This window comes from Beta vulgaris, chromosome 6 (assembly GCF_026745355.1).
Source record: "Beta vulgaris subsp. vulgaris cultivar EL10 chromosome 6, EL10.2, whole genome shotgun sequence".
NCBI lineage: Eukaryota > Viridiplantae > Streptophyta > Magnoliopsida > Caryophyllales > Amaranthaceae > Beta > Beta vulgaris.
Genome location: NC_079207.1, coordinates 42,125,110 through 42,151,852, shown reverse-complemented (window position 1 = coordinate 42,151,852; position 26,743 = coordinate 42,125,110). Strand labels below are relative to the sequence as shown.

At 33.4% G+C, this 26,743-nt stretch overlaps 1 protein-coding gene and 1 long non-coding RNA gene across 2 annotated transcripts; both read left to right on the top strand.

Moving 5' to 3' along the window:
- Positions 1 to 1,766: 1,766 nt before the first annotated feature.
- LOC130591990 (uncharacterized) lies at positions 1,767 to 2,760 on the top strand. Its single transcript, XR_008969978.1, has 2 exons — positions 1,767 to 1,865; positions 2,617 to 2,760. It is a non-coding gene; the product is annotated as an uncharacterized LOC130591990 (long non-coding RNA).
- A 3,575-nt stretch (positions 2,761 to 6,335) lies between these two features.
- On the top strand, positions 6,336 to 18,690 carry LOC104896828 (glucan endo-1,3-beta-glucosidase 3). Its single transcript, XM_010683621.4, has 4 exons — positions 6,336 to 6,655; positions 16,512 to 17,765; positions 18,072 to 18,099; positions 18,267 to 18,690. The coding sequence occupies exons 1-4, from the start codon at positions 6,583 to 6,585 to the stop codon at positions 18,421 to 18,423; spliced, it is 1,512 nt and encodes a 503-aa protein (XP_010681923.2). The 5' UTR covers positions 6,336 to 6,582; the 3' UTR covers positions 18,424 to 18,690.
- Positions 18,691 to 26,743: the final 8,053 nt, after the last annotated feature.

The window sequence follows — 26,743 nt, the reverse complement described above, 5'->3', positions numbered from 1 at the left end:
TTTTTAAAAAAAGAAAATTCAAAAAGGATTTACAAAAGATTTATATAAATAAAAAAAATAAAAAAATCTTTAAAAAACGTGAAGGAACTCAGTGAGTTTAATTTGTTTCCTGTAATATCCCGAAAATTTAAGCTTGTTTAAATTTAATGAAAAGCTAGGTAATTTGTTTAAAACTTATTTTTTAAGATATAGTATGAATTATTTACTCCTTTTATTTATTTAAATCAAGTTTGAAATAAACAAACTAAGTTAATTTAGTTATAGATTAAAAGAAAGTAGGAAAAGTTACTATTTTAGTATTAGTAAAAGAATTAGAAAATTTCCAAAAAAAAGGAAATTCACCATCCACACAACTCATCTTCTTCCTCAAGCTTCATGTCCTTGCCCCCCAAGGCTTCTAGAACTTCTTCCTCCCCAAGTATACTTCACCATTAATCCACCATTATTTTAATTGAGCTTTGTTCCTAAACTTTCTATAAATAGTGTGCTGATTTCACTATTCATCCCCACCCAAAAATCAGAAAACTTTCAACACCACCACCCAAACTCTCTGTTTTCCGGCAACCACCACATGCCTGCCCCCTCGCCGGCTCCGACCAGACGCGCGCCACCATCCCCCTTCCTCCTCCACGGCCTGCGCGACATCCCCTCTTCCTCTCCCTCACCTTCTCGCTGCTCCCTTCCCCTTCCCCATCTCGCTGCACCCTCTGCCCCGCTTGGGCTGCTGCCGCCAGCCACGTCGGCGCCGCCGTCCTGCCGTCCGTCTCGCTGCTGCACCGCCACCTGCTCGCCGGAGCTCTGAACCCCACTGCACTGCCCCGTCTTCTCCTTGTTAGTTCACTTAAGTGAAGGTATATTACATACCTTTCCCTCCTTTTATTTTTGTTTTGAAAAACTTGAGTTATGTTAGTTGGGCTTAGTGATTAATTAACATAACCCATTTAAACCCATTTAGTAAGTTGGACTAATTAACTAAACTACCTTGAATTACTATCTTGTTTTTGTGACTTTAAAATCTACATTGTATGTAGTAGACTTAGTTATGTATAAGTGTAGTTTTAATCTTTCAAGTTCAAATATAGAAACTTAGTATGTTTAATAAATCAAGTTGATTGGACTTAGTTAATTAACTTAATATTGTAAATTCCACTTTATGAAATAATTATGCAACCTAATTATAGTATAATATAGATTATGACATGATCACTAATATTACACCTTTAATATATAAAGGGTATCTTTGGTTAATTAAGTTATAGTTTCATGTTCACATAGATATAACTTAAAGTAATACTAATTAAGTACACTTGGATCTTTAAGTATAATATTAGTATGCTTAATCTATAATTAATTAATTAATTATAATCCCACTTGTAGCTTGATTAAATGACTATCACTTTTTAACTTTGTAAATTAAGTAAGTCACTTATACAAGGACACTAATTAGTAGAAATATCACTAGTACAAGTTAGAGTTTAACAATGAGTTAAATATCACTTATTATTAAAAGTCTAACTAAAGTATGAAAGTTCTATAATATACCTTCAAGTCATTAAACATGAATTTCATGAATCTTAGAAGTAATGGTTATTACTAATTAAATAGTCTTACATAAGTTAGTAATCAAGTTACTAAATTCAAGAAGTATAGTTTAAGTAATAAATGGTGATAATAAGGTTTCATAACTATTAGTTTCTTAAACTCTCAATTAATTCATAGACACATGATGGAAATGGATCGTAGATCTTAAAGATCTAGAATAAAATATTAATAAGTCGTCCTTTATTAATTCTTGAATAGATTAGAAAGGAAAAGGGATATTACAAGCCTCCCCCGGCTATCAAGTATAATAATCGCGACTCGAGGTAATGTCTACTGCTAGCACCCGCACTCCCCTTCCAACTACGTTTTATGACGCTTTTACTTAATGCTTTGATGATATGTGTTTATGGATTGCAGGATATGAAATGTTTTGCTAACTGATGTTTACGATGATGTTATGATATAAACTGTTTTTTTTTATGATGCTTAAAAGATGTTTTATGACGTAAATATAAAAATGACGAAACATGATAAATGAAAGTGAAAGATGGTTTATGGTAATACTATGTTCTCTGGGCCGTGCACGTGTCATTGTGTTATATGGCGGCAACGCCACCTTCTGATGGGGGACAACGTCCTCGGTGGTACCCGCATTATGTTTGGCATTATATGCCACCTTCTGATGGGGGACAAAGGTCCTCGGTGGCTTTGCCTTATGTTATTATGTTTGGCATTATATGCCACCTTCTGATGGGGGACAAAGGTCCTCGGTGGCTTTGCCTTATGTTATGATGTATGGCTTTATGCCACCTTTGGATGGGGGACATATGTCCTCGGTGGCTTAGCCTTCTGTTGTACTCGCCAAATAACCAAAAGAAGATTTCTGATAATTAATATGATATAATGATGAATTACAATACGTATCTTTCTTTTAAATTCCTGATATGAATTACGAAATGGTTTAACTATATTCTCCCCTCTCTGTTTGCAAATAAAATGAGTTGAAATGAATTTACGCTGTTAGAGTAGTATGTTACTGGGCCTCGGCTCATGACGTTTTGTTTTCTGTTTTAGGTACCGATGGGGATGACGGAATGGCTTAGCAGTGAGGAATTGATATTAGAATGACTCAAACACTTATAGTTTTTGTAACCTAAGTAGTTAGTTAGTTAATTAACATTAACGTTGTTCTACTTTAATATAATATAGTACGTTTAAGTTTCCATGTTATTATATGTTTATGTAAGTATGTTGCCTTGTATTTTCCTAATGGAAAGTACGGCAGTAACGCACCGACCAAAGGCTAGGACTTCCGCTGCTAATAATCAAGATTAATTAACCTAATAAAGATGCTTAGAGGTCGGGGCGTTACATTTCCAAGTTGGTAACTTTGTTTTTCATTTTATCTTTTGGGTAATTAGCATCTAGACTATTTATCTTATGGAATATTCCTCTATTCTAGCTATATGATCATAAAAGATAGTGTATCTTAGCTAAAATTAATTATCTTTTCTATAAAATCTATCTTTTAGTTCCTATTACTATTCTTATCCTATTTATCCAACTAGTATAAATAGGGGTCTCCACCCATCATATTCTTCACACCAAATTTGAGAAATAAATCTTTTTTCTCAAGTTTAAACTCTCTCTCCCTCTTAGCCTACCTTTTCTCTTCTCCCTAGTAGTTATAATTATTCAAGGTGCGTGTGTATGTAGATCTTTAAATATTATTCTGCTTATATAGTATCATGTTTATAAGGTTATTGTTTGCATTGAGAATCATGCTTAGTGAGTTAATTACAAATTCGTTGAAGGTTGATAAACTTGAAATTAGATTGGTATTGTAACACATGTTTAATGGATAATACTCCATCCGTTTCCTAAAGATCTTCCCTCTTTCCGTTTAAGGGTGTTTCCAAAAGATCTTCCCTCTTTTGCTTTATTCCTTATTTGGCAAAACAAATTTCCCTATTTACCCTCTCATGTCACTATCATATGGTCCACCATTACATTATTAATTCAATTTTACTCCCTTTCTCTCTCCTACTTTAACCCCTTTTTATTTGTTTATTTATCTTAACCCCTTTCTCTCTCCTACTTTACTCACACCATGCCCCACACAACTTGATTTTCCTTGGTATCTGTAGGAACAGTAAGTGAGAAGATCTTTAGGAAACGGAGGGAGTACTATATATACTAACTATACTATGCCGACTTTATTTTTCGTCCACCATACATGTTTTGCGGTTTTAGAATCACTCACTAATTAACATGGTCTTGTTAAACTTACTACTAGGTGTCAATATATTAGTTGATACTCTAATGGATTGTAGTATATATTGGTCTGTACTAAATATTTAGAATCATTAGTTGTTTTTAGTATTGATTGATTATGCGAAAAGAAAAGACAAGTTTTCATGATTGTATTCACTAAGTTATATTACTGTCATGCATCTTTATGTATGAAGTTTCAAGGCTATTAATTGTGTAAACGTTTATAAGCATTATTATTATTATTTATAAAGAAAGATTATTTTCAAAGATTATTTGATATGAGCAAGTTATTAATATTTTGTCTTTTAAGTGGCAAAAGTTTTATATTAGAATTTTTATTGTTTTAAATGAGGATTAATTCCGAAAGATTTTTATTAGTTATATGATCTTTTATGATTACAATTTATAAAGAGGCCACGACTTGTTATTTACTAACAAGAACGGTAGCTAGTATATTATTTACCCATGTACTTTTTGTATAAGTCATGTGGACAAGGTAGTTCCCCTCGTAATAGACTCATTAAGGAATACTAAACTTGGGGGGTGTGCACACTTTAGGAAAGGTACCTAGGCAAGGAAAATGAGTTTTATTAAAGTTATATACTTTATATTATACAAGTTATTTCAAGTATCCAAGGAAGGTTTATATGAGTATTTTGAATGTTTAGTAAAGTATTTAAATTTCCGCATATACATGTACTCAGTATTTTTTTTACTGACACGCATTTTGTTTTGTTTGTTTTATGGCTTTGTCCCTGTGATGACCCTTTTGGTGAGCATATTTTACAGGTTGATTGATGCATACTACGTATGGGGGAGCTAGTGAGGAGTACTACATAGCTTTAGTATTTATTATTATTTTTATATTTCCCTTTGTTATAGTAGAAACAATAATTTTTATTTATTCAATAAAGAGAAGTTATTATTATTATTTCCGCTGCATTATTAGTTAGTAGCTAGTAGTTTTAGCCTTTAACGTTATCACGTGGCGGTAATACTCTCAAGTTTCTCAAGTGTTTTATATTAAAATATATTCTTCAAAAAAGAGAAATTTGGGGGTGTTACACCCCTGTCCAGTTCAATTTTGGACAATTGGATCATAATTTGTATTTTTTTATTCAAAAAAATCTTTTTTGCCAAGGTTTTAACATATTAATAAATCAGATACATTAAAAACAAATAATCTTAAAGATAATAAAGATGAGGTTTTAACTTTCTAACTTTTCTAAGTTTTAAGTTTTTTTTAACCTTAAAACCTATTTTTTTTAAAAAAATTTGGTCCATTTTGGTCCGAACTGGAAAATTCTCGGTTTCGACCGGACAGGACTGGAAATCCGGAATCCCAAGTTTTCATGGACTGGAGACCGGACAGAAATTTTCCGATCCGGTTCCGATCCAAAACTGCACACCCCTAGTTGCTGCTGCCGGTTTTCTGTTGTTGCTGCTGGTGGTCTGTTGTTGGCTTGCTGGTGATGGTGATGGTGGTGGTATGTTTTTAATAATTAGAATATTAGACATTTAAAGTTTAGACTTTAGTCAATCATTTTGATATTTAAATTATTCATTTGTAAGTAGTTGATATTTTGTAAACATTAATGTATTAATTATAAGAGTTTTTTATTTTTCCTAATTTACTTGTCTTATTTGCTCCAATATCCGAATTTAATGTAGTTTTTCTTTCTCTTTCTTCCTTTGATCCCTTCAAGTTCAATATATTTTTCAGTTCAATTATATTATCAAGGTAAACTTGTAAACATAAACCCTCAAATCAAACATGTATAGTTGTAAAAGTAGTTTCTATATTCTTGAGTAGTTAATAAGATTTGCTTTGCATAGTTCAAAACATCAAAGCATTAACTTCAAACTATAAGCAAAGTTGCAAACGATCCAAATTCTTACAATTAACTGAAACATTAAATGCCTTTAAATGCTACTACTTAATTAAATCATATTAATATTGAATATAATCATTAAAGAGACAAAGATTAAGTATTTTGGCATTTAACCTACAACTAATGTATTATCACATCTCAATTTAAAAACATAAAAGATAAGTCAACTAATGTATTGGCTCGTGTGGTAACTGGATCGGGTGGTAACTAAGTCGGTGATAACTGGGTTGAGTCACAACTGGATCGGGTGATAACTGAATTGGGTCACAACCGGGTTGGGTGATAATTGGGTGAGTTTAACTGAGTCATTGACGGGTGAAGTTGGGTGCAGGATAGTTTTGAATCGGAAACAGGTTGGGTCTGGGTCGTTGTTCACGGATGTAACTGGACAAGGGTTCAACCTGGGTCAGCCTAGTTCAGGTTGGATTAAAAAATCTACGGGTTCAACTGGACACAGATGGATGCTAGGTCGGAATGAATCGGCTTTCCAACCAACTTCTCTCGACTCGAAACAAATTGGGTCAGGTACAACTAAAAAAACCGAACAAGTCTAGCTTTTTCATTTTAAAATACAAAATGAAAACATCACGTTATAATCTCAACCGTACAAAACCTGACCGAAAGCTTGCAAAAGATGCCTACTTGATCTCTCAACTCTGACAAAAAAATAAAAACAAAGTAAATAAAAACAAGTCATCTCGACGTTCAACCTTTCAAGACAAAATTCTTTCATTGTTCTTTCCCTCCTCACCCCCTCTCTCTCCTCTGCCCTTTTTTCCACTTTCCTTCTCTTCATTTTTCTGTCTGTTTCAGATTTGTCATTTGTCAAGAGGACTTGAATGTTTTTGCAAGCTTGAAGATTTAAAACAAAAAAATGAAGGGAGAAAAATCACTATTTTCACTTGTCTTTCTACTTCTGGTTTATTCTTCGTTTTCTGCTCAAGAAAGTAAGTATATACATCCTCTCTAGTCTCTACTTCCTTTCCATGTCAGAATCTGTACTTCAATTTTATGGGTTTAGTCTTACCTTTCTTAAAATGTTATTAGTATAAAAATTTATGACAGAAATTGCACGTCCATGTGTTTATTCGTGTTATTTGTGCTTAGTTATTGCTTACTATTTTCAACTCCGTTGGAGATTGATATATCTACTCACTGATAAGCAACCCATTAGAAATAAATAATTAAAAGTTTATCATCTGTGCTGAGTTAAACTCCACTAATCATTAATGTCTACCTCTGGTTGTGGATTATCACAGACAAAGTTTTTTCATTACTCTTGTAGCTTTCTGTTAATTCCTGCCACTTCGGGCCAATTTACTGGTTTTGTGCATTTATTACTGTTTCTCTCTGCACTTACTGAATTTCAGTTTTGAAATTCTACTAGAGAGTACGAGAGTGAACTGTTAATTGTAAACTCTTTTTCTTCTTTTTTCCTGAAATCACAAATTTTGGTGAACAATTTATTTGATAAGTGTACCAAATTTGTTCTTTTGCGTTCCAGCTCACTCTGCTGTTTTTTAAGAACAATGTTGGCATCTGAAGAATATTTTAGTGCTAGAGCGGCATGACATATCTGAACATTACAGCCTTGCAGTACACACTAGGCCGAAGTAAAGGGTATTATAGTAATTTCAGTTGTTGGAACATGATTCGTGAATCAGTTAGTATTTGTGTCATTTACAAAAAAAAGTTTATTTTAGTGATGTATTAGAATGAACAAAAATTATTAAAAGAGATGGTTTAATTTTAATATATAAGTAGATCTAGTCACTAAATGTTAGTCACCAAAAGAAATTAAGCTAGTTATTATTGGGTTGATTCTCTTTTAATATTGGACTTACCATTGCCTAATTTTAGTGTAAAAGTAGGCGATCTCCTACAAGACAAACTCTTAGATGAATTGTGAGGTAACCCCTTCGTCTCACATTAATCAATATGGATTCATTATTTGCAGCTAGTTGTATATGCATGCGATGCATGTGTCAACAATCTTATGTAGCTATATGTACAAATGAACAATTTTTTAAATATAAAATTATTGAGGTTCTTTTGTAAATATTATCTTTTTAAATAGAAGGTGGTCGTTTGTAAATGTTCAATATCGTCGTTGAAATTTGGTATATAATTGTTAGATTTATATCAATGTATACTTTCGCAATTGTAACTTTTCATCATTTTTTTTCTCATAGATAATTGATATAGTAGTCAGAGTTGTACATTGGCATGTGCGAAATTCAAAATGTATTAATTGACATTGGGCAAAGAGAGTAATATGCCATTACAAGATGGAATATAAAGAATTATAGTTGAATTTTTATGAGTTTGTGAGATGGTTGTTATTTAAGTTATATTGCCATGATAATGTTCAAGTTGTAGACTTGTAGCAATTTAGTTGTAGGTCATATTTCTATTTTAGGCCGTCCAAAATAATAGGCCAATTTCTTAATCTAATAGGGTTAACTTTGAAGTTTCTTATATAACCTTACACTTTATTTGCATAGGAGGAAATGGAGAGAAAGACAAAGAAGGGAGAGGGAGAGGAACATATTTCCTTGTTTGGATAAGGGATTTGGGGAAGAAAGGGAAGGGAGAGATAATGATTAATTTTTCCTCCCTCTTTAATAAACATCATCTCTACCAAATTGAAAAGATTTGGAAGGAAAATGGAGCTCCATCATTCTTTTCCCTTTCTTTCCCCTCCAATTCCTTTCCTCCTAGATTGCTATCCAAAGAAAGTGTTAATGATACACTCAACATAGAAGAATTGGAAAGAAATACTATATTCGGATATTGAATTCAGTTCCTTATTAATGACTCCAATTAAAGATAACCTATTATCAATTCCTCATGAATGAGCTCCAATTAAATTTGACCTATTATTTAAAGATGGAGAGAGTAACTAGTTTAGAGGAGGTAGTAGGGTTGTCAACTTGTAAGGCTAAGTCTTTGAGCTGATTATTTAGCGATGAAAGGAGTACCTAGGTTTGCTTGTCAATTTAATGCGACTTATTAAGCCTCTAACAAGCTCTAGCTTTACTAGTGGACTAGAATTGGTTTCGCAAGTGAGGCTCTCGTTGAAGAAGGGTAAAGGGGAAGTTGGATAGAGTAGACCGTTGGTTTGAAACGTACTAAATGTTTGCAACTTCACAATTCATATAAATAAAAGAAGTGTATGAAACTGTAGGTTATTTTGATTTGGTCCTCCACCTTAAACTATATTACTGTCTATAATGTAAGTAGTAAATTTGCAGAAATCAAATAACAAATTTGCAGAAATCAAATAACTTAAACGTGAATTACAAGAATGAGTTGTGCCGTGGTATGATCGCCACTGTCTTAGAAACCAATTTTGCCACCACCAGTGCGGATTCACGATAACGTTCGTCCCCCAAGGTTCACACAACTATCTTTGACTCCGTGCACTCGGATCAAAGATTGGTATTTCTTAAGAACTGCTTAAATCTTAGAGAGAATAGGGTAGGCTTGTGTTTAGGGTTTTTTTTTTATTAGAATAGAATAATAACATTCGGATGTGGGGTGAGGTATTTATATAAAACAAGGAAAAAGGAATCCCACAATCCATGGAGACCAAAATCTGCTGAAAAAGCAGCTCGCCCACGCGGGTTGGGCTCGCAAGGAAAAGTTTGGCGATCCAGAAAACGTCATCTCGTTCGGTCGGGTAACCAGACAATTAGACATGGCTAAAAGTTCGTCTCGCCCGGGCGGGTCGAACGACCCCTCGCTTTGGTGTAGAGACCTCATGAACAATGCCCTGTTTCTCACATAGGGTCTTTAAGAAAATCAAACTCATATTCCCCTCCACAATCAGACCGAAGCCTCTTAATTTTTTCGGTCCAATTGATTTTCGACTTTTGCATTATACACCAATAATTTATGTTCAGCCTCATCCTTAGACTTTAACAGGAAAACTTTACAATACCTTGAACAGTCATCCACAAAGGTAATATAATATTTCTTACCACCCCGACTTTCAAGATTCTTAAAGTCTGCCAAATCCGTGTGAATTTGTTCTAATAGTTTAGATACTCTATTAATAATTAGTTTAAACAAAATTTTCTTACAAATTTTGCCTTAGCACACACTTGACATTTGTTAAGTCCATCATCAATCACATCATACAATAGGTTCATCTTCTGAAAACAATTTATTGAACCAATCCTCACATGACCCAAACGATAATGCCACAAATTTACAAACTCAACAATATAAGTAGAAGAAGAAAATTTATTCATTGAACAAGACTTACAATGGCCAAAACAAACAGGATTAACATAATCCTTCCCAACAAACTCGCTATTACGAGTCAACACTAGATTATTTGCATCAAAAACTAACTTGACACCTGCCCTATTTAGCAAACTACCATAAATTAAATTTCTATGAAGGGAGGGGACATACAAAACGATAAGGAGAGCTAATGATTTCTCGTATGTCAGCTTCAGGATAACTTTCCCTTTTCCGAGCACTTAAGATTTGCTGTCATTCTTGAACTTTCCTTTGTCAAGAGGTTTTGACCCTTTCCCATGCAATTTTTGGAATTAGTTTATATTGCTGGTTCATTTGTTGCTTTGAGGTCTAAACTGAACACGAAGAATGGTTATCACGTTATGGCCTCAGGTCGTCAACTCACTTTCATTAGGTATGAGTAATATAAAGAAGACTTATTCGAAATAAATCACGTATTTTCATTCATAGTTAAAACTCTACTGACAATGTTTTGAGATGCATTTCTTGGATTACATTAGATGTGGTTGATTCATAATATTTTCAAATTAGATATGCTAGGTGTTGGATATGTCTAAATAATTGCTGACAGTTCTCTTTCATCTTTCAATCCTATTGCACTTCTCCTCAAAAAAATTATCTCTTCTCACACCAAACACCCACTTCAACATTAGATTCTTTGTGATGCAGGAGCATTTCTAGCACTTGCATACAAGAGTATCTCCTTAAATCTTGGCTCAATTGATGTACATGGAGGACTCTTCATGGGAATGACTACTAAGGTAGTAGCATGTTTGCTAACTAACCTAGGTAGTGGATAGGCGTGTGGTTGCAACATGTCTATGAGGATCCTAATTCTATTAGGATTCATATCTTTAATTGTTTTCCTAGTTAGAGTTGAAGTAGGAATCATGGTTTTGCCTACGTTCTTAAAACGATGGATTTTACATGATTCAAGGAGTCTAAGGAGTCTAGGAATTAGGGACTTGTCCTAATCCTACTAGGTTTATGTTTTTGTCAAGTAGTATAAATATAAAGCTTATGTAGTCGAATTCTTTACAGATTAATAATAGAATTTCGAGCTTTGTGCTTTTGTGTTAAACATTGATTGTTTACAAAACCCTCTTGAGTGTTGGTGGCTTAGCCTTTATGCATTCAAAACCCTTAGTGTTTATTCTTTGTGGTGACATAGTCTTTATCATTGAATAACCTAAGATCTATCCTGGTTACTTTGGTTCGAATTACTTTGAATTGAGTTCTTGTTATTGATTACTTAGCTTCCGCACAAGTATTTGATTCTTGAAGAATAAATACATCATATGGTATCAAGAGCATAGGTGACATCCATTGAAGGGGTCCGAATTTTTTTCCTTTAAGGGGGAGTAATAGATCTTCTAGAAACCCTTAAAGATCCAATCTTTATTTCAAGATTTCTGATTTTTCATAAAGTTTCATCAAAGTACCAACATATTATTAGTGATTGGTGAAAGAAAAACATCCAAGATCCATAAAAACAACCAAGAACATACATCACACCCATATTGAAGTTTTGAGGCGGTTCATAGAGGACGAACCCAAAGGGGTCCAAGCCAAGTTCTGTTTGGCAACCATGGACAACAATACAGGAGGTGATGAAGGGAGAGTCCCTAGGGGACTTAGCTTGGAGCAAGCACAGAATATACGAAGGGATAGGCAGCTTGAAGACCTAACCACTCGTATGGATGAACTCATGCGTATGATGCAACAAGGATTGCATGGAAACCGACGCAACACTTCTCCTAGTCCTGTTAGGAGTGTGCATACTAGCCACCATGGAGATAGTTCTGATGAGGAGATTCATCATCCACGCCATAGACAACCACCAAGGGATGATGATAGAGGTTTAAGGCTTGATCTCCCAGATTTGATGGTGCTATGAAGCCAGAGAAGTTCCTTGAATGGCTACAAAGATTAGAGAGAGTCTTTGATTACAAGGACTATGATGACAATAAGAGGTTTAAGGTAGCTATCCTAAAACTTACAGGTTATGCTAGCCTATGGTATGAGAATCTAAGGAACAAGAGGAGAAAAGATGGAAAACCTAGTTTACACTCATGGGAGAAACTAAAGACTAGGATGAAGAAAAGGTTCCTTCCTTCTGATTTTACTCAAGATATGTTTAGAAAACTCCAAGTTTTACAACAAAATACTCTAAGTGTGGAGGAATATGTGGCTGAATTTGAGAAAATCAATATGCTATGTGATGTAGATGAGAAGGCTGAGCATAAGATTGCTCGTTTTATTGCTGGATTGGATAAAAGAATAGCTAAGAAGGTGGATCTACAACCTTATTGGAGCTTTGAAGAGGTGGTACAAGTGGCTTTGAGGGCTGAAAAGTATGTCAAGGCTAAGAAAGCTCCAACCTTTAAGCCTTTTGTGAAGCAAGGAGAGAAACCCTATAGTGGCGCCAAGAAGGATGAAGGTAATACTTCTAATTCTAAGTTTGATAAGTTCAAAGGAGACAAAGGTAAGGCTTCTACACCCTTAGCCACAGATGAGAGGCGCATATGCTTCAAGTGTAAAGGTATGGACACATCTTAAAGATTGTCCAAATAATAGGGTGATGACTTTAAGGGACATCCAAGAGATAGAGATGAATATGCTAAGGGCAACTTTGAAGAAGAGGAGCCTAAGAAGAAAAGGAGCATGAGGATGAGGCCACATATGAAGCTGATTCAGAAGAAGAGCCAGTGTATGAGGGCCAACAATTGATAGTGAGGCGCATGCTCCACACTCAACCAGCCCCTTTGGAGCACACTCAAAGGGACAAGATCTTTTTCACTCGTTGCTTAGTGAAACAAAGGGTATGTGATCTAATCATTGATAATGGTAGTTGTGCTAATGTTGTGTCTACTACTCTTATAGACAAATTGAAGTGGCCTACTACAAATCATCCACACCCTTACAAGCTTAATTGGCTTAGTGATGACAATGGAATCAAGGTGACTAAGCAGGCCTTGATAGTGTTCGAAATTGGCAAGTTCAAGGATGAGGTTTTATGTGATGTATGCAACATGGATGCTTGTCACATCCTTTTGGGACGACCATGGCAATATGATAGGCATGTTAAGTATGATGGTCGCACCAATGTATGCATTGCTACAGTTGGAGGTAAGAGAACTGCTTTAAAACCTTTAACTTCCCCTCTTCCAAAGAAAGGTACATTGCTAGTGAGTGCTAAGGAGATTGAGAAGGAATTGGAGGAAGAACATGAAGGGTATCTCTTAATGGCAAAAGAAATAGAAGGGGAACAACAAGAGTACAAGGTTCCTAAACACCTTGAACATGTCCTTGATGAGTATAGTGATGTGGTCCCTCAAGACTTACCTCCAGGATTGCCACCTGAAAATGCATTCAAGCTGGAGTTACCTGGAAACTACAATGTAAGTGCCACTGTGAATGTGGGAGATTTGGCACCATATGTCCATGATGATGATATGGCTCAATTGAGGGCAATTGTTTCTAAAGAAGAGGAGGATGATGCAGGAGCATTTCTAGCACTTGCATACAAGAGTATCTCCTTAAATCTTGGCTCAATTGATGTACATGGAGGACTCTTCATGGGAATGACTACTAAGGTAGTAGCATGTTTGCTAACTAACCTAGGTAGTGGATAGGCGTGTGGTTGCAACATGTCTATGAGGATCCTAATTCTATTAGGATTCATATCTTTAATTGTTTTCCTAGTTAGAGTTGAAGTAGGAATCATGGTTTTGCCTACGTTCTTAAAACGATGGATTTTACATGATTCAAGGAGTCTAAGGAGTCTAGGAATTAGGGACTTGTCCTAATCCTACTAGGTTTATGTTTTTGTCAAGTAGTATAAATATAAAGCTTATGTAGTCGAATTCTTTACAGATTAATAATAGAATTTCGAGCTTTGTGCTTTTGTGTTAAACATTGATTGTTTACAAAACCCTCTTGAGTGTTGGTGGCTTAGCCTTTATGCATTCAAAACCCTTAGTGTTTATTCTTTGTGGTGACATAGTCTTTATCATTGAATAACCTAAGATCTATCCTGGTTACTTTGGTTCGAATTACTTTGAATTGAGTTCTTGTTATTGATTACTTAGCTTCCGCACAAGTATTTGATTCTTGAAGAATAAATACATCACTTTGCCACATTCATTTTCCATATAATCATTTCTTGATGAAGAGCCATCCAATATAATTTTTTTTTTCCACCTTAGAGGCTCATTGCAATCCTACAATGATGCTTCTCTTCATTTATCCTATGCAGACTATCCTGTATGAAACATCTCTCTTAATTCTCGAAGTAGATTACAAGTGATGTTGGTGTTTTGCCTTTTAATCAAATTTTCAATTTAGGGTCTGTTCTGCAACAGTAGTTGTTATAGCAGAGTTTAGCTATTGACTGTTGGAGTAGTTGTTAGTTGTCTCATAGTAGCTATTAGAGGTTAGTTGTGATAGTTGTTGTTTAAAATATAGGTGTTTTGTTAAAAGTAGTTGTTGACATCATAAAATGACCAAAGTAACACATTGTAGTTATGATATTAATTTCAATACAATGATTAATATATTACTCCATATGTTTAAATTCGATGTGTATTATAATGCATTATTTTTTTCTTAAAAATAATTTATTAGCAGGAGCTAGGAGTATGAGACTTTTAATATATATGTCATGTTAATATGTACTCCTTCCGTCCCATAATATAGTGCTTTCATTTTAGGTGAGTCAAATTTTAAAATATTTGACCAAATATTCTCATTAATATGTGCAATAAAACATTTTCATGTAGAATCTTATTATATTCGCCTCAATATGTAGTTTCATAATATCAACTCTTTTATATTTTTTATTAATAAAGAATTGAAGATATCATAGGTCAAATGTCCCCCTTGGAGACCGTTTAAAAAAAAAAAATAAGCACTATATGTGGGACGCATGGAGTACAATTTAGTGAAGTTAAAACACTCGTAATTATTTATCCAAATGATGTGTATTATTATTTTCACATATAAACATAAATATAAAGTATGGTATAAAATAATTAATTTTGAGATACATTCAATTGTCTTTTGACATGTATTAGTGCAAAACAACATATCTTATTTGATGGCTTATGCGTTGAATGTGTCTTTAATTCGTTCCTTCCTATTTGCTATAAGTGCCCCATACCTAAATGAGAATAATACTTTTCCATTATGGTGTTTTACAAAAATTGTTGCTGAATTGATCCAACGCTAGTGTTGGATCTTCAAACGTTAATTTTTCTAAAGTTTGGCAAAAGCTAGTCTAACCACTAACCACTACAACAAAAGCCATTTTGCCGAACACTACTTTTTTTCATGTTTTAACTAAGTCAAAACACTTAAAGCTACCTCAAACGTTTACGCCGAACACGCCCGTAAACTTCTCAATGTATATTGGTGTATTTTGATTCCCAGTAAAAAAAAAAGTTGGACATAGTCACAAAACTACAATAGATAGCTCATAGTGGATTTTCGTAGAGTTTTGTTCAGGTCGTTTTCTTGTGTAACATTTGCTAGCTCTCTGATTGGCCTAATGTAAACACAATATAAAAGGAGTGTTTGGCAATTAGAGTTTTGGACCACTTTTAGAATTTTTACTAGTCAAAAACTCTAAAAAGGGGTGTTTGGTAAAACAGAGTTTTAGAGAGTTTTGGAATAAAAACTCTCAAAATGAAAAAGCTCATAACAGGAGCTTCTTTATTAGAGGACTAGGTAAAAATATGTTCAATGACTTTTTTGCCTTTAATAATAATACTACATATATGTATAAAAATGTCTATAAAAGTCATTTCACACAAACAAATAGAAATAAGCTTTTAGCAATCAGTTAATTGTTACCAAACACATTTAATAAAAAAAGTTGTCAAATCTGCTGAACAAAAAGTTAAAACTCTAACAACAAACTATGAACACTCTAACAGCTAAACTCTAAACTCTATTTGCCAAACAGGGCCAAAGAGGTATTTGAGGTTAACTTGAAACTAGTTGCTTTCCTCAAATCATGTTTGGCTTGACAGAGCCTGCTTTGGAAGATTTTACTTTGGTAAGCTTTCCATACTTGTACCGGAAGCCAATAGTTGTTTCAAAATTATGGTCTTGCAGACTCTATCATTGATAAGTAAAGGAAATGTTGGCTGCAGAATTTTGTGCTAGTTGTATTGTAAATTACTTTTGATAGCTGTGATGTTTACTTGTAAGTATGAGCTTTGCTTGTTTGCTTCATTTCAGAGTCACATGTTCAGTCCTTTCACTCTTTATTCTCAATTTCAACTAACTTATACCTGTACATTCCTTTAAAGGCAAAGAGTGTCCCTCTAGTTAATCTAACTTTGCTTAGGGCTAAGGATGATTCTTGGGGGTGGGGAGGGGAAGAGAGGGGGGGGGGGGTCATGCAACCTGTCTTATAGGCTATAAATTAGAAATCGCGTGCATATTTCAAGTATATGTTGCAGTTAGTAAATTATGTAGTTCACGTAAAGAAATTGTCCTGACTCGCGTCCATATTTCTTTGTTATGCAGAGGCCTCTCTGGGTGTTAACATAGGATTGGATCTCTCTGATGCACCCAGTCCAACTCAAGTGGTTTCCCTTCTGAGAGCACAAAGTATCCAACAGATACGGCTGTTTGATGCTGATCGTGCTATGCTCCGTGCACTTGCAAACACTGGCATCCAAGTCATTGTCTCTGTTCCGAATGAACAGCTTCTTGGAATAGGTCAATCGAATACTACTGCAGCGAACTGGGTAGCTCGGAATATTGTGTCTCATGTACCTGCCACCAATATCACAGCCATAGCTGTAGGTTCTGAAGTTCTTACCGTCCTTCCAAATGCTGGCCCAATTTTGGTCAGTGCCATGCAATACATTCATTCAGCCCTTGTTGCTTCTAATCTTGATTCCAAGATTAAAGTGTCAACTCCACATGCTTCATCAATTATACTCGACTCTTTCCCGCCCTCTCAAGCTTTCTTCAATCGTACATGGGACCCAGTCATGGTCCCCTTGCTGAAATTTCTGCAGTCAACAAGTTCATTTCTCATGCTTAATGTATATCCGTACTATGATTACATGCAATCAAATGGTGTCATCCCATTGGATTACGCCCTCTTCCGTCCTCTTCCGCCTAACAAGGAAGCTGTAGATTCCAACACTCTCTTGCACTACACCAATGTTTTTGATGCTGTTATTGATGCTTCTTATTTTGCCATGTCCTATCTAAACTTCACCAATGTCCCTGTTGTAGTGACTGAATCAGGTTGGCCTTCCAAGGGTGACTCCTCTGAGCCTGATGCCACCATCGAAAATGCTAATACATATAATAGTAATCTCATCAGACGAGTTCTTAACAATACAGGGACACCCAAACATCCAGGAATAGCAGTCAGTACATACATATATGAGTTGTACAATGAGGATTTAAGGTCTGGATTAATCTCAGAGAAGAATTGGGGGCTTTTTGATGCCAATGGCGTACCTATCTATATTCTGCATCTAACAGGTTCAGGAACGGTTTTTGCAAATGACACCACAAACCAGACTTACTGTGTTGCAAAGGATAGTGCTGATCCGAAGATGCTTCAGGCAGCATTAGATTGGGCTTGTGGGCCAGGAAAAGTGGACTGTTCACCTTTATTGCAGGGAGAACCTTGTTATGAACCTGATAATGTTGTTTCGCATGCAAATTATGCTTTTGACACTTATTACCATAGAATGGCCATGGCACCTGGTACGTGTTACTTTAATGGTGTGGCTACTATCACCACATCAGATCCAAGTAAGTATTACAAAGATCCCTATACTAAGGTTTACTATTTGATCTCTGCATCTTCCCGGGTAGAGATGGGATCTTTGGATATTTTTGCTAAGCACTTGTGGACCATATGTCCCTTTTTGCAACCTTAGCATGTCTTAAAGGAATAGTTGGGCCTCAATTTGTTAAACTGCCCTTGTTTGCTTGTTATCATATCTCCACGTTTAGAATCTATTCCAGTTTCATCGAATGAGCTACTAGTTTACCCTTCGCAGCTGCAGTTTATGATCTGCTGGAAACTTGGAATAACTAATATATTCTTTTCTACAGGTCACGGTTCATGTGTATTCCCTGGAAGGTATGTATAGATATTTTATCTCCTGCTATGTTTTTTGTGGTCGTTTGGTTGATTTTCGTTATCTAAGCTCTACTGATGATCTATTGATTTTGGTTTCGTATAAGTTGCTGGTTTTTAAAATCGGTCAGAATTTGCTTATTATCTCTGTTTTTCGCCGCATTTTGCAGTGGTGGAAGGAATGAAACCTTTGGAAACAGTACAACCCTTGCTCCATCTGAAAACTCCACAAGTTATGGTACTCCATGTCACTACTGTTACAGTGCTGTTTGGATAAATGTGCTACTTACTAGCCTTCTTTTGCATGCATTATTATTTGTTATGTAAAAGTTGGAATTCTGGACTCATAGCTCGCAGCTTCACCATACTTATCTAGAAGTTTGGTTTGTTGCCGCAGACCCAATTTTGTTCCTTAGAGAAAGGGTCAAAGACGGCTCGAGTTTTCTTTTTTCCTTAATTTTTTTCAAATTATTTTTTTTAGAGAACATTTTGCAGGCAAGTTGATTCAAGGTAGGCACCACTGCACCAGCATTGATGTTTTGGTTAATTGTATTCAATTCAAATGTATTATATGAAAGAGGATTATTTTGTGTAGGCACCAGCGTTGGATGTTTGGATATTCATTCATGAAATTACCCAAAATGATCTTTATAATAAAAATTGATTGGGATAATCCGATATGTGGGTCATAAATTTGATTCGGATATCTCTACATTATAACTTTGCTGTATTAATGAACTAGAAGTTATTAAGCTACATGAGTTTTAACTTGCGGGCCAGTTTGGTGACTATATGCGAATTGGCTAATAATTCATGGAAAAGTTTAGAAGTTGGTGCCACTTATGGATGTCCTAACTTTTGATTAACATACTTCCTCTGTTTCTTTTTTACTTGCAATACTTTTTTTTTCATCAACCCCGATGCAAAATTTGGGTAGGAGAGAGGTAGAAAGGAAAAAAAAAGAGGACCCCATGTGATTGGAGAGAGATAGAGAGAAAGAAAAAGCAAAAGTAGAAAGTGTTGCAAGTTAATTATTTCCCTTTTAGAAAAGTATTGTAAGTTAATCATTTCCTTTTAGGAAAGTGTTGCAAGTAAAAAAAACAGAGGAAGTACAATATATTCAACTATTGGTAACATTTTACAAATGTGGTCCCGACAGGTGAATGATTTGTTGCAGTAGGAAACGTATGACACATGCTATATTGAACCATGTGACCCATCTTTTAAACCCCCACATGCTCAAGTTTTGGTTCACTTTGAAGCTTTTCTTTCTCGCGGTTCCATAAAAAGAATTAGTTGTTGGGCTTCGTTAATATTCCGGGTAATTTAATAAGATAAAATGATATAGAATTTGGTATTGACGTTTTTTTCACAAGCTCAAGTTGTACTTTAGTGGTAAGTTCATGACTTTATAAAGTAAAAGGTCATGAGGTCATGAGTTCAAGACTTCTTATGCAAATTTTTTGATCATTTCTAAGAGAATGTGATGTTGGAGTATGAATGCTGTTTGGGGCAAATTTTCACAGTAAAGCTAATTTGCTTAGAGAGGGTTTTTTTAATTAACTTGCGGAAAAAATAAATTTGCTTAAATAATGTTGCGAAATAAGAACAAAAGCACACAAGTTTTTTACGTGGAAACCCTTGGAAATGAAGAGAAAAACCACAAGAGGATTGAAATACTGCCAATTCACTAGGTTTGCTTGAGTTTGCGTGAGAATGCAAGTAAGTTGTCTTAGCTTGTAAGAGAGTGATAAAGATGAGTGTGAGATGATTTTACAATAAAGCTAGTGAACTCTATTTATACTAAGAATGACAATAATGTTATACAAGTAGTCGTTTCCTTCCTTCATGTTAATTGGCTGAGATCCTATTTCGTTGGGGGTTCAAATAATCTTTTTGAACCCGACATTTATACTTGGCTCCACTTCCTCCTCAACAATGTGTACTTCCCCCTAAAAGATAGGATGATTTTCAACCGCTTTCCATGTCATCATTATGTTCTTCTTGTACCAAAACAATTATGCAGCACCACTTCATCATGCAAACAAGCACACATTCTTCAAATAAACGGCTGCCACGTGCCTGAGAAAATCAGCCCCTAATTTTCCCTTTGGGCGGCAAACCAAATAAGGGAAATTACTCTTTTGAAAATAAACTTCCTTGTTTAGCGCGCTTCATTATGACGATTTTTGCATGTTTGATAAGACGTCAAACTCTATGCTATAATGCAGCTTCTTGGTTCAACATAAAACTTCTCATTTCGATTTCTCGCAACATCTTTCTCTCACCAGGTAAACTCTTATCTTCTTTTTTTGATGTTTTTTTTTTCTTTAGAATTTTTCCTGTTTGCTTTCGTTGCTTTCTTTTTCCATCTTTCAAAATTATGACTAGAGAAATCATAAAAGTTCTTCAAAGAACAATTCTCCTGAAAACACAAGCAAGTTCCAACCTCTAAAAATTTTAGAAAGTAGAATTGGCGTACATTGCAAACTAGTTAAGGCTGATTTGAAGCAAATTCAACGGAAGTTTGGGTTTCCTAAGGGTGCAAAAATTAAGTTGCCAAGTGCAGATGAGAGGATGGATTGGGTGCATCCGGATTGAATTACGTTTTATGATTATACATATGTGAAATTAGGGCATAGATTCCCATTTTCTTCTTTCCTCCGCTGGTCCTTTACGGCCATAGACATAACACCTCGCCAACTTCTTCCTAGGGCATAGATCGAGGATCTTGACGAGGGTTGAAATCCTTACTTAAAACTTAGGCATCGATTTCAACGTTGATGATCTTGCTTATACCTACCAAGTCAAATCATTCGGCAAGTGGCGATTTACCTTATGTGTGAGGGGAAAATGCGACGCCTTAGTTGAGAAGATTGAAAAGGGTTATTTTTTTGTGAAAGTTGACTCCATAATGACTTTGAGCCTCTTTTCAAGGATAACTGAAAGGTAGAAGGTATTTTTGCTTCTTGTGTAATTTGGAGTTTCAATTTTTAACATTTGCTCCCACTCTTTACTTGGCAGGTTTCTCTTTGAATTGCAGTGATTGCATGCAATCTTTAGGTATTATAAATCTAATCTTTGCTCTTAATTCTAAAAATAGGACATTCCCAATCACTCCTGTCACAACAAAGGAACATTCTCATGTGATCTTGCCCCTATATATATATATATATATATATATATATATATATATATATATATATATATATATATATATATATATAATATATATATATATATTATATATATATATATATATATATATAATATATGTATATATTATGTATATATATACATATATGTATATGTATATGTATATATATACATATATATGTATATATACATATACATATATATGTATATATACATATACATATATATGTATATATACATATACATATATATGTATATATACATATACATATACATATAGATACATATATATATATATATATATACATATATATATATATACATATATATACATATACATATATATGTGCATATATATGTATACATATGCATATATATGTATACATATGCATATATATATGTATACATATGCATATATATATGTATACATATGCATATATATATGTATACATATGCATATATATATGTATACATATGCATATATATATGTATACATATGCATATATATATGTATACATATGCATATATATGTATACATATGCATATATATGTATATATATATATATATCTATATATAATATATATATATAATATTATATATATATATATATGGGTAGGATCCGCTGAAAACACCTCTTAATCTGAAAACTGAAAACAAGGGTAACTTTTAACCCCTTTAGAGTAACTTTCAACACTTTTAGGGTAACTTTTTCCAGTTTTGGGATAACTTTATTATATTAAGGGTAGTTCTTATATTCAAGGCAACTTTATTTATATTATAAGAGTAACTATTACCATTTTTAGGGTAACTTTTACCTTATTTTTAGGATAATTTTACCATTATAAAGGTAACTTATTTATTAATATATAGAGTAACTATTATCTTTTTAGGGTAACTTTTAAGACTTTTAGGATAACTATTATATATTTTAAGGGTACCTTTTACCAATTATCAAAATTGAAAAAAAGTTCATCAAACAGAAATCTACTTCGAAGCTGAGCGTTGAAGCTCCAATGGCGACATAGATGAGAATCAGGAAAACCCTAATTTGAAGTTCCATATCAACACAAAGTACCCATATTTACCTCACAAAACCATAATCAAGATACGAAAACTCAAAAACTCAAAAGCAATACAAGGTAATTTTTTTCGATCTTAAACAGAAATCAAAAAAATAATGTATAACGAAAGAACACAAAGTTCAGCTGAAATTAGCCAATTGAAACACAAATAAATACGAAACACATACAATTTTTCCAACAACTAGAGAAAAATTGAGCTAAAATTAGCAATTCGCAAGTTTAAGAATGAGTAAGAACTTTGAAATTATTATTAACAAAAAAAACTCAATCACCGAACGAACGAAGATCTGTAACGGTGAACGAACGAACGAAGATGTTGCGCGAAGACCACGACGAAATCACCGACGAACCGGAATAAGCCGGCGATCCGGAAAGCGAAACCTCTACAGCGCCGAAAGTGTGCGAAAGAGAAGGAGTGAGAGGAAAGACGAAGATGTCGTAGGTTGTGTGTGGTTGAGCAACAACGAAGAACCGCAGTGAGAATGAGAGAGGAGATCTGGATGAGTGAGAATGAGGGAGGAGATTTGGATGAGTGAGAATGAGGAAGGAAATCTGGTAGAGTAAGAATGGGGAGGAAACCGGATGAGTGAGAAATTTTCTGAGTTTAAGATAAACGAAGGAGAGAGAAAGAGGAGAAGAGGGAGAGAAAGTTTGATCTGAATTTTGCTCTGAGAGAAAGCACGCGCTGTGCTCAAAACTCATCCGTGAATTTCGTCCGTTAGATTATACTATGGATAATCTAACAGTTGAGATTGCTTGTTTTCAGTTTTCAGATTATATATATATATATATATATATATATATATGTATATATGTATATATATATATATATATGTATATATATATATATACATATGTATATATATATATATACATATGTATATATATATATATATATACATATATATATATAGGAATGGGATCTTGTGAAAACCACTAGCTAGCTAATCTGAAAACTGAAAACAAGCAATCTCAACCGTTAGATTATCCATAGTATAATCTAACAGACGAAATTCACGGATGAGTTTTGAGCACAGCGCGTGCTTTATCTCAGAGCAAAATTCAGATCAAACTTTCTCTCTCCTCTTCTCCTCTTTCTCTCTCCTTCGTTTATCTTAAACTCAGAAAATTTCTCACTCACCCGGTTTCCTCCCCCATTCTTACTCTACCAGATTTCCTTCCTCATTCTCACTCATCCAAATCTCCTCCCTCATTCTCACTCATCCAGATCTCCTCTTTCATTCTCACTGCGGTTCTTCGTTGTTGCTCAACCACACACAACCTACGACATCTTCGTCTTTCCTCTCACTCCTTCTCTTTCGCACACTTTCGGCGCTGTAGAGGTTTCGCTTTCCGGATCGCCGGCTTATTCCGGTTCGTCGGTGATTTCGTCGTGGTCTTCGCGCAACATCTTCGTTCGTTCGTTCACCGTTACAGATCTTCGTTCGTTCGTCGGTGATTGAGTTTTTTTTGTTAATAATAATTTCAAAGTTCTTACTCATTCTTAAACTTGCGAATTGCTAATTTTAGCTCAATTTTTCTCTAGTTGTTTGAAAAATTGTATGTGTTTCGTATTTATTTGTGTTTCAATTGGCTAATTTCAGCTGAATCTTTGTGTTCTTTCGCTATACATTATTTTTCTGATTTTTCCTCTGTTTAAGATCGAAAAAAATTACCTTGTATTGCTTTTGAATTTTTGAGTTTTCGTATCTTGATTATGGTTTTGTGAGGTAAATATGGGTACTTTGTGTTGATATGGAACTTCAAATTAGGGTTTTCGTGATTTCCTTCTATGTCGCCATTGGACTTCAACGCTCAGCTTCGAAGTAGATTTTTTTGTTTGATGAACTTTTTTTCAATTTTGATAATTGGTAAAAGTTACCCTTAAAATATATAATAGTTATCCTAAAAGTCTTAAAAGTTACCCTAAAAATGATAATAGTTACTCTTATATTAATAAATAAAGTTACCTTTAAAGTGGTAAAAGTTATCCTAAATATGGTAAAAGTTACCCTAAAAGTGGTAATAGTTACTCTTATAATAAATAAAGTTGCCTTTGAAATATATAGAACTACCCTTAATATAATAAAGTTACCCCAAAACTGGAAAATGTTACCCTAAAAGTGTTAAAAGTTACTCTAAAGGGGTTAAAAGTTACCCTTGTTTTCAGTTTTCAGATTAAGAGGTGTTTTCAGCGGATCTTACCCCTACATATATATGTATATATATATATATATATATATATATATACATACATATTATATATATATATAATATACATACATATATATATATACATACATATATATATATATAACATACATATAATATATATATACATACATACATATATTATATACATACATATATATATATATACATACATATATATATATACATACATATATATATATACATACATTATATATATATACATACATATATATATATATATATTATATATGTATATATATATATATATATATTACATAATATATATACATTATATATACACATACATTATATATACATACATATATATATACATACATATATATATATATATATATATATATAATATAATATATATATATATTATATAATATATATATATATATATATATATATATATATATATATATATATATATATATACTATATACTATACATATATATACATATATACATATATATATATATATACATATACATAATATATATTATACATATATTATATATACATATATATATATATACATACATATATATATAAACATATATATATATATACATACATATATATATATACATACATATATTATATACATACATATATATATATATACATACATATATATATATACATACATATATATATATATACATACATATATATATATACATACATATATATATACTACATATATATATATATACATATATTATATATATACATAATAATATATATCATATATATATATAAATATATATATATAATATATATATAATATATATATATATATATATATATAAGCATATTTGTTTCTTCTGGTAACCTCCTTTTTTAATCTAGTATTGCCTCCGTTTCCTAAAGATCTTCCCTCTTTCCGTTTAAGTGCGTTTCCAAAAGATCTTCCCTCTTTTACTTTATTCCTTTTTTGGAATCCCCCCCCCCCCCTTTTTACGCTCTCATGTCCCTATCATATGGTCCACCATTACATTATTAATTCAATTTTACTCCCTTTCTCTCTCCTACTTTAACCCCTTTTTATTTGTTTATTTATCTTAACTCCTTTCTCTCCCCTACTTTACCCACTTAATTCACACCCCACACAAATGGATCCTCCTTGGTATCTGTAGGAACAGTAACAAGGAAGATCTTTATGAAATGGAGGTAGTATTCCATGTATTGTTACTTTTAGTTTCAGCCAAGAAAATTTCATTTTTCCCATATATTTCACTTCATATAGCCATATTTCCTATGTTATTTCTCTATTTTGCAAGTGAATCTTCCGTAGATATACGGTGACAAATTATTATATTTATAAAAAAAAAATTAGTCCCTATATATATATGTAACACCAAATTTAAACAAAATAGTATTATCAAATGGGACATACCAAACAAGCTAAGTCCCACATAAGCCTCACATTGTACAAAGTTGCTAACTAACTAAATTTGATATTTGAACATTTCAATTTTTACACTCAAGACATATTTTATATATCTAAAATAATCTCATAGTACAATAATATTACATGATCATTTGGGTGGATATAATTAGAATATACAATGATAACTCATTCATCTATATAAGCTAGTAATCTACAACATAGTAACTTAGTTTTATCACCCTTGGAATTTTCGCGAGGCAATTATCCATAGAACTTAAGATAGGTAGGTACCGTATAGGACATCCAAGCTTAATCCTCCTTCACTTGCACAAGAAAGAAATTCTAAAGAAATATTAGTACTAAAAATTTTAGGATGTTAAATATAATATGAACAAAATATTTTCAAAAAAAAAAAAAAACAGCATACGTGTAGTTAAGGAGGAAGTAGTGAATGCAAGCATAAATTTGAAGCCTAACTAAATTGCGACCAGTTTGTTTTCTACCAAAAAAAAAAAACATAAGTGTGGCGAAGGTACATCCTACCTCCCGCTCCGAAAGGGATGAAACTTTTGTTTTCATATCCTACATCAATGTTACAAGCTTAAAAACTGACTCTGAGAGTTTAGAGTTTAAGTCATATATTCTTTAGAATTCAGGTACTTGTCTGAATTACGATGAACACTTCTAAGTCAGAGCAATATATGTCATCCTTTAGGTACAATAAAACCCTCAATAAAAAGGGAAACAAAGATTAGCTCTGATATGTTTGATTTCATCTAATCTATATATTAAAC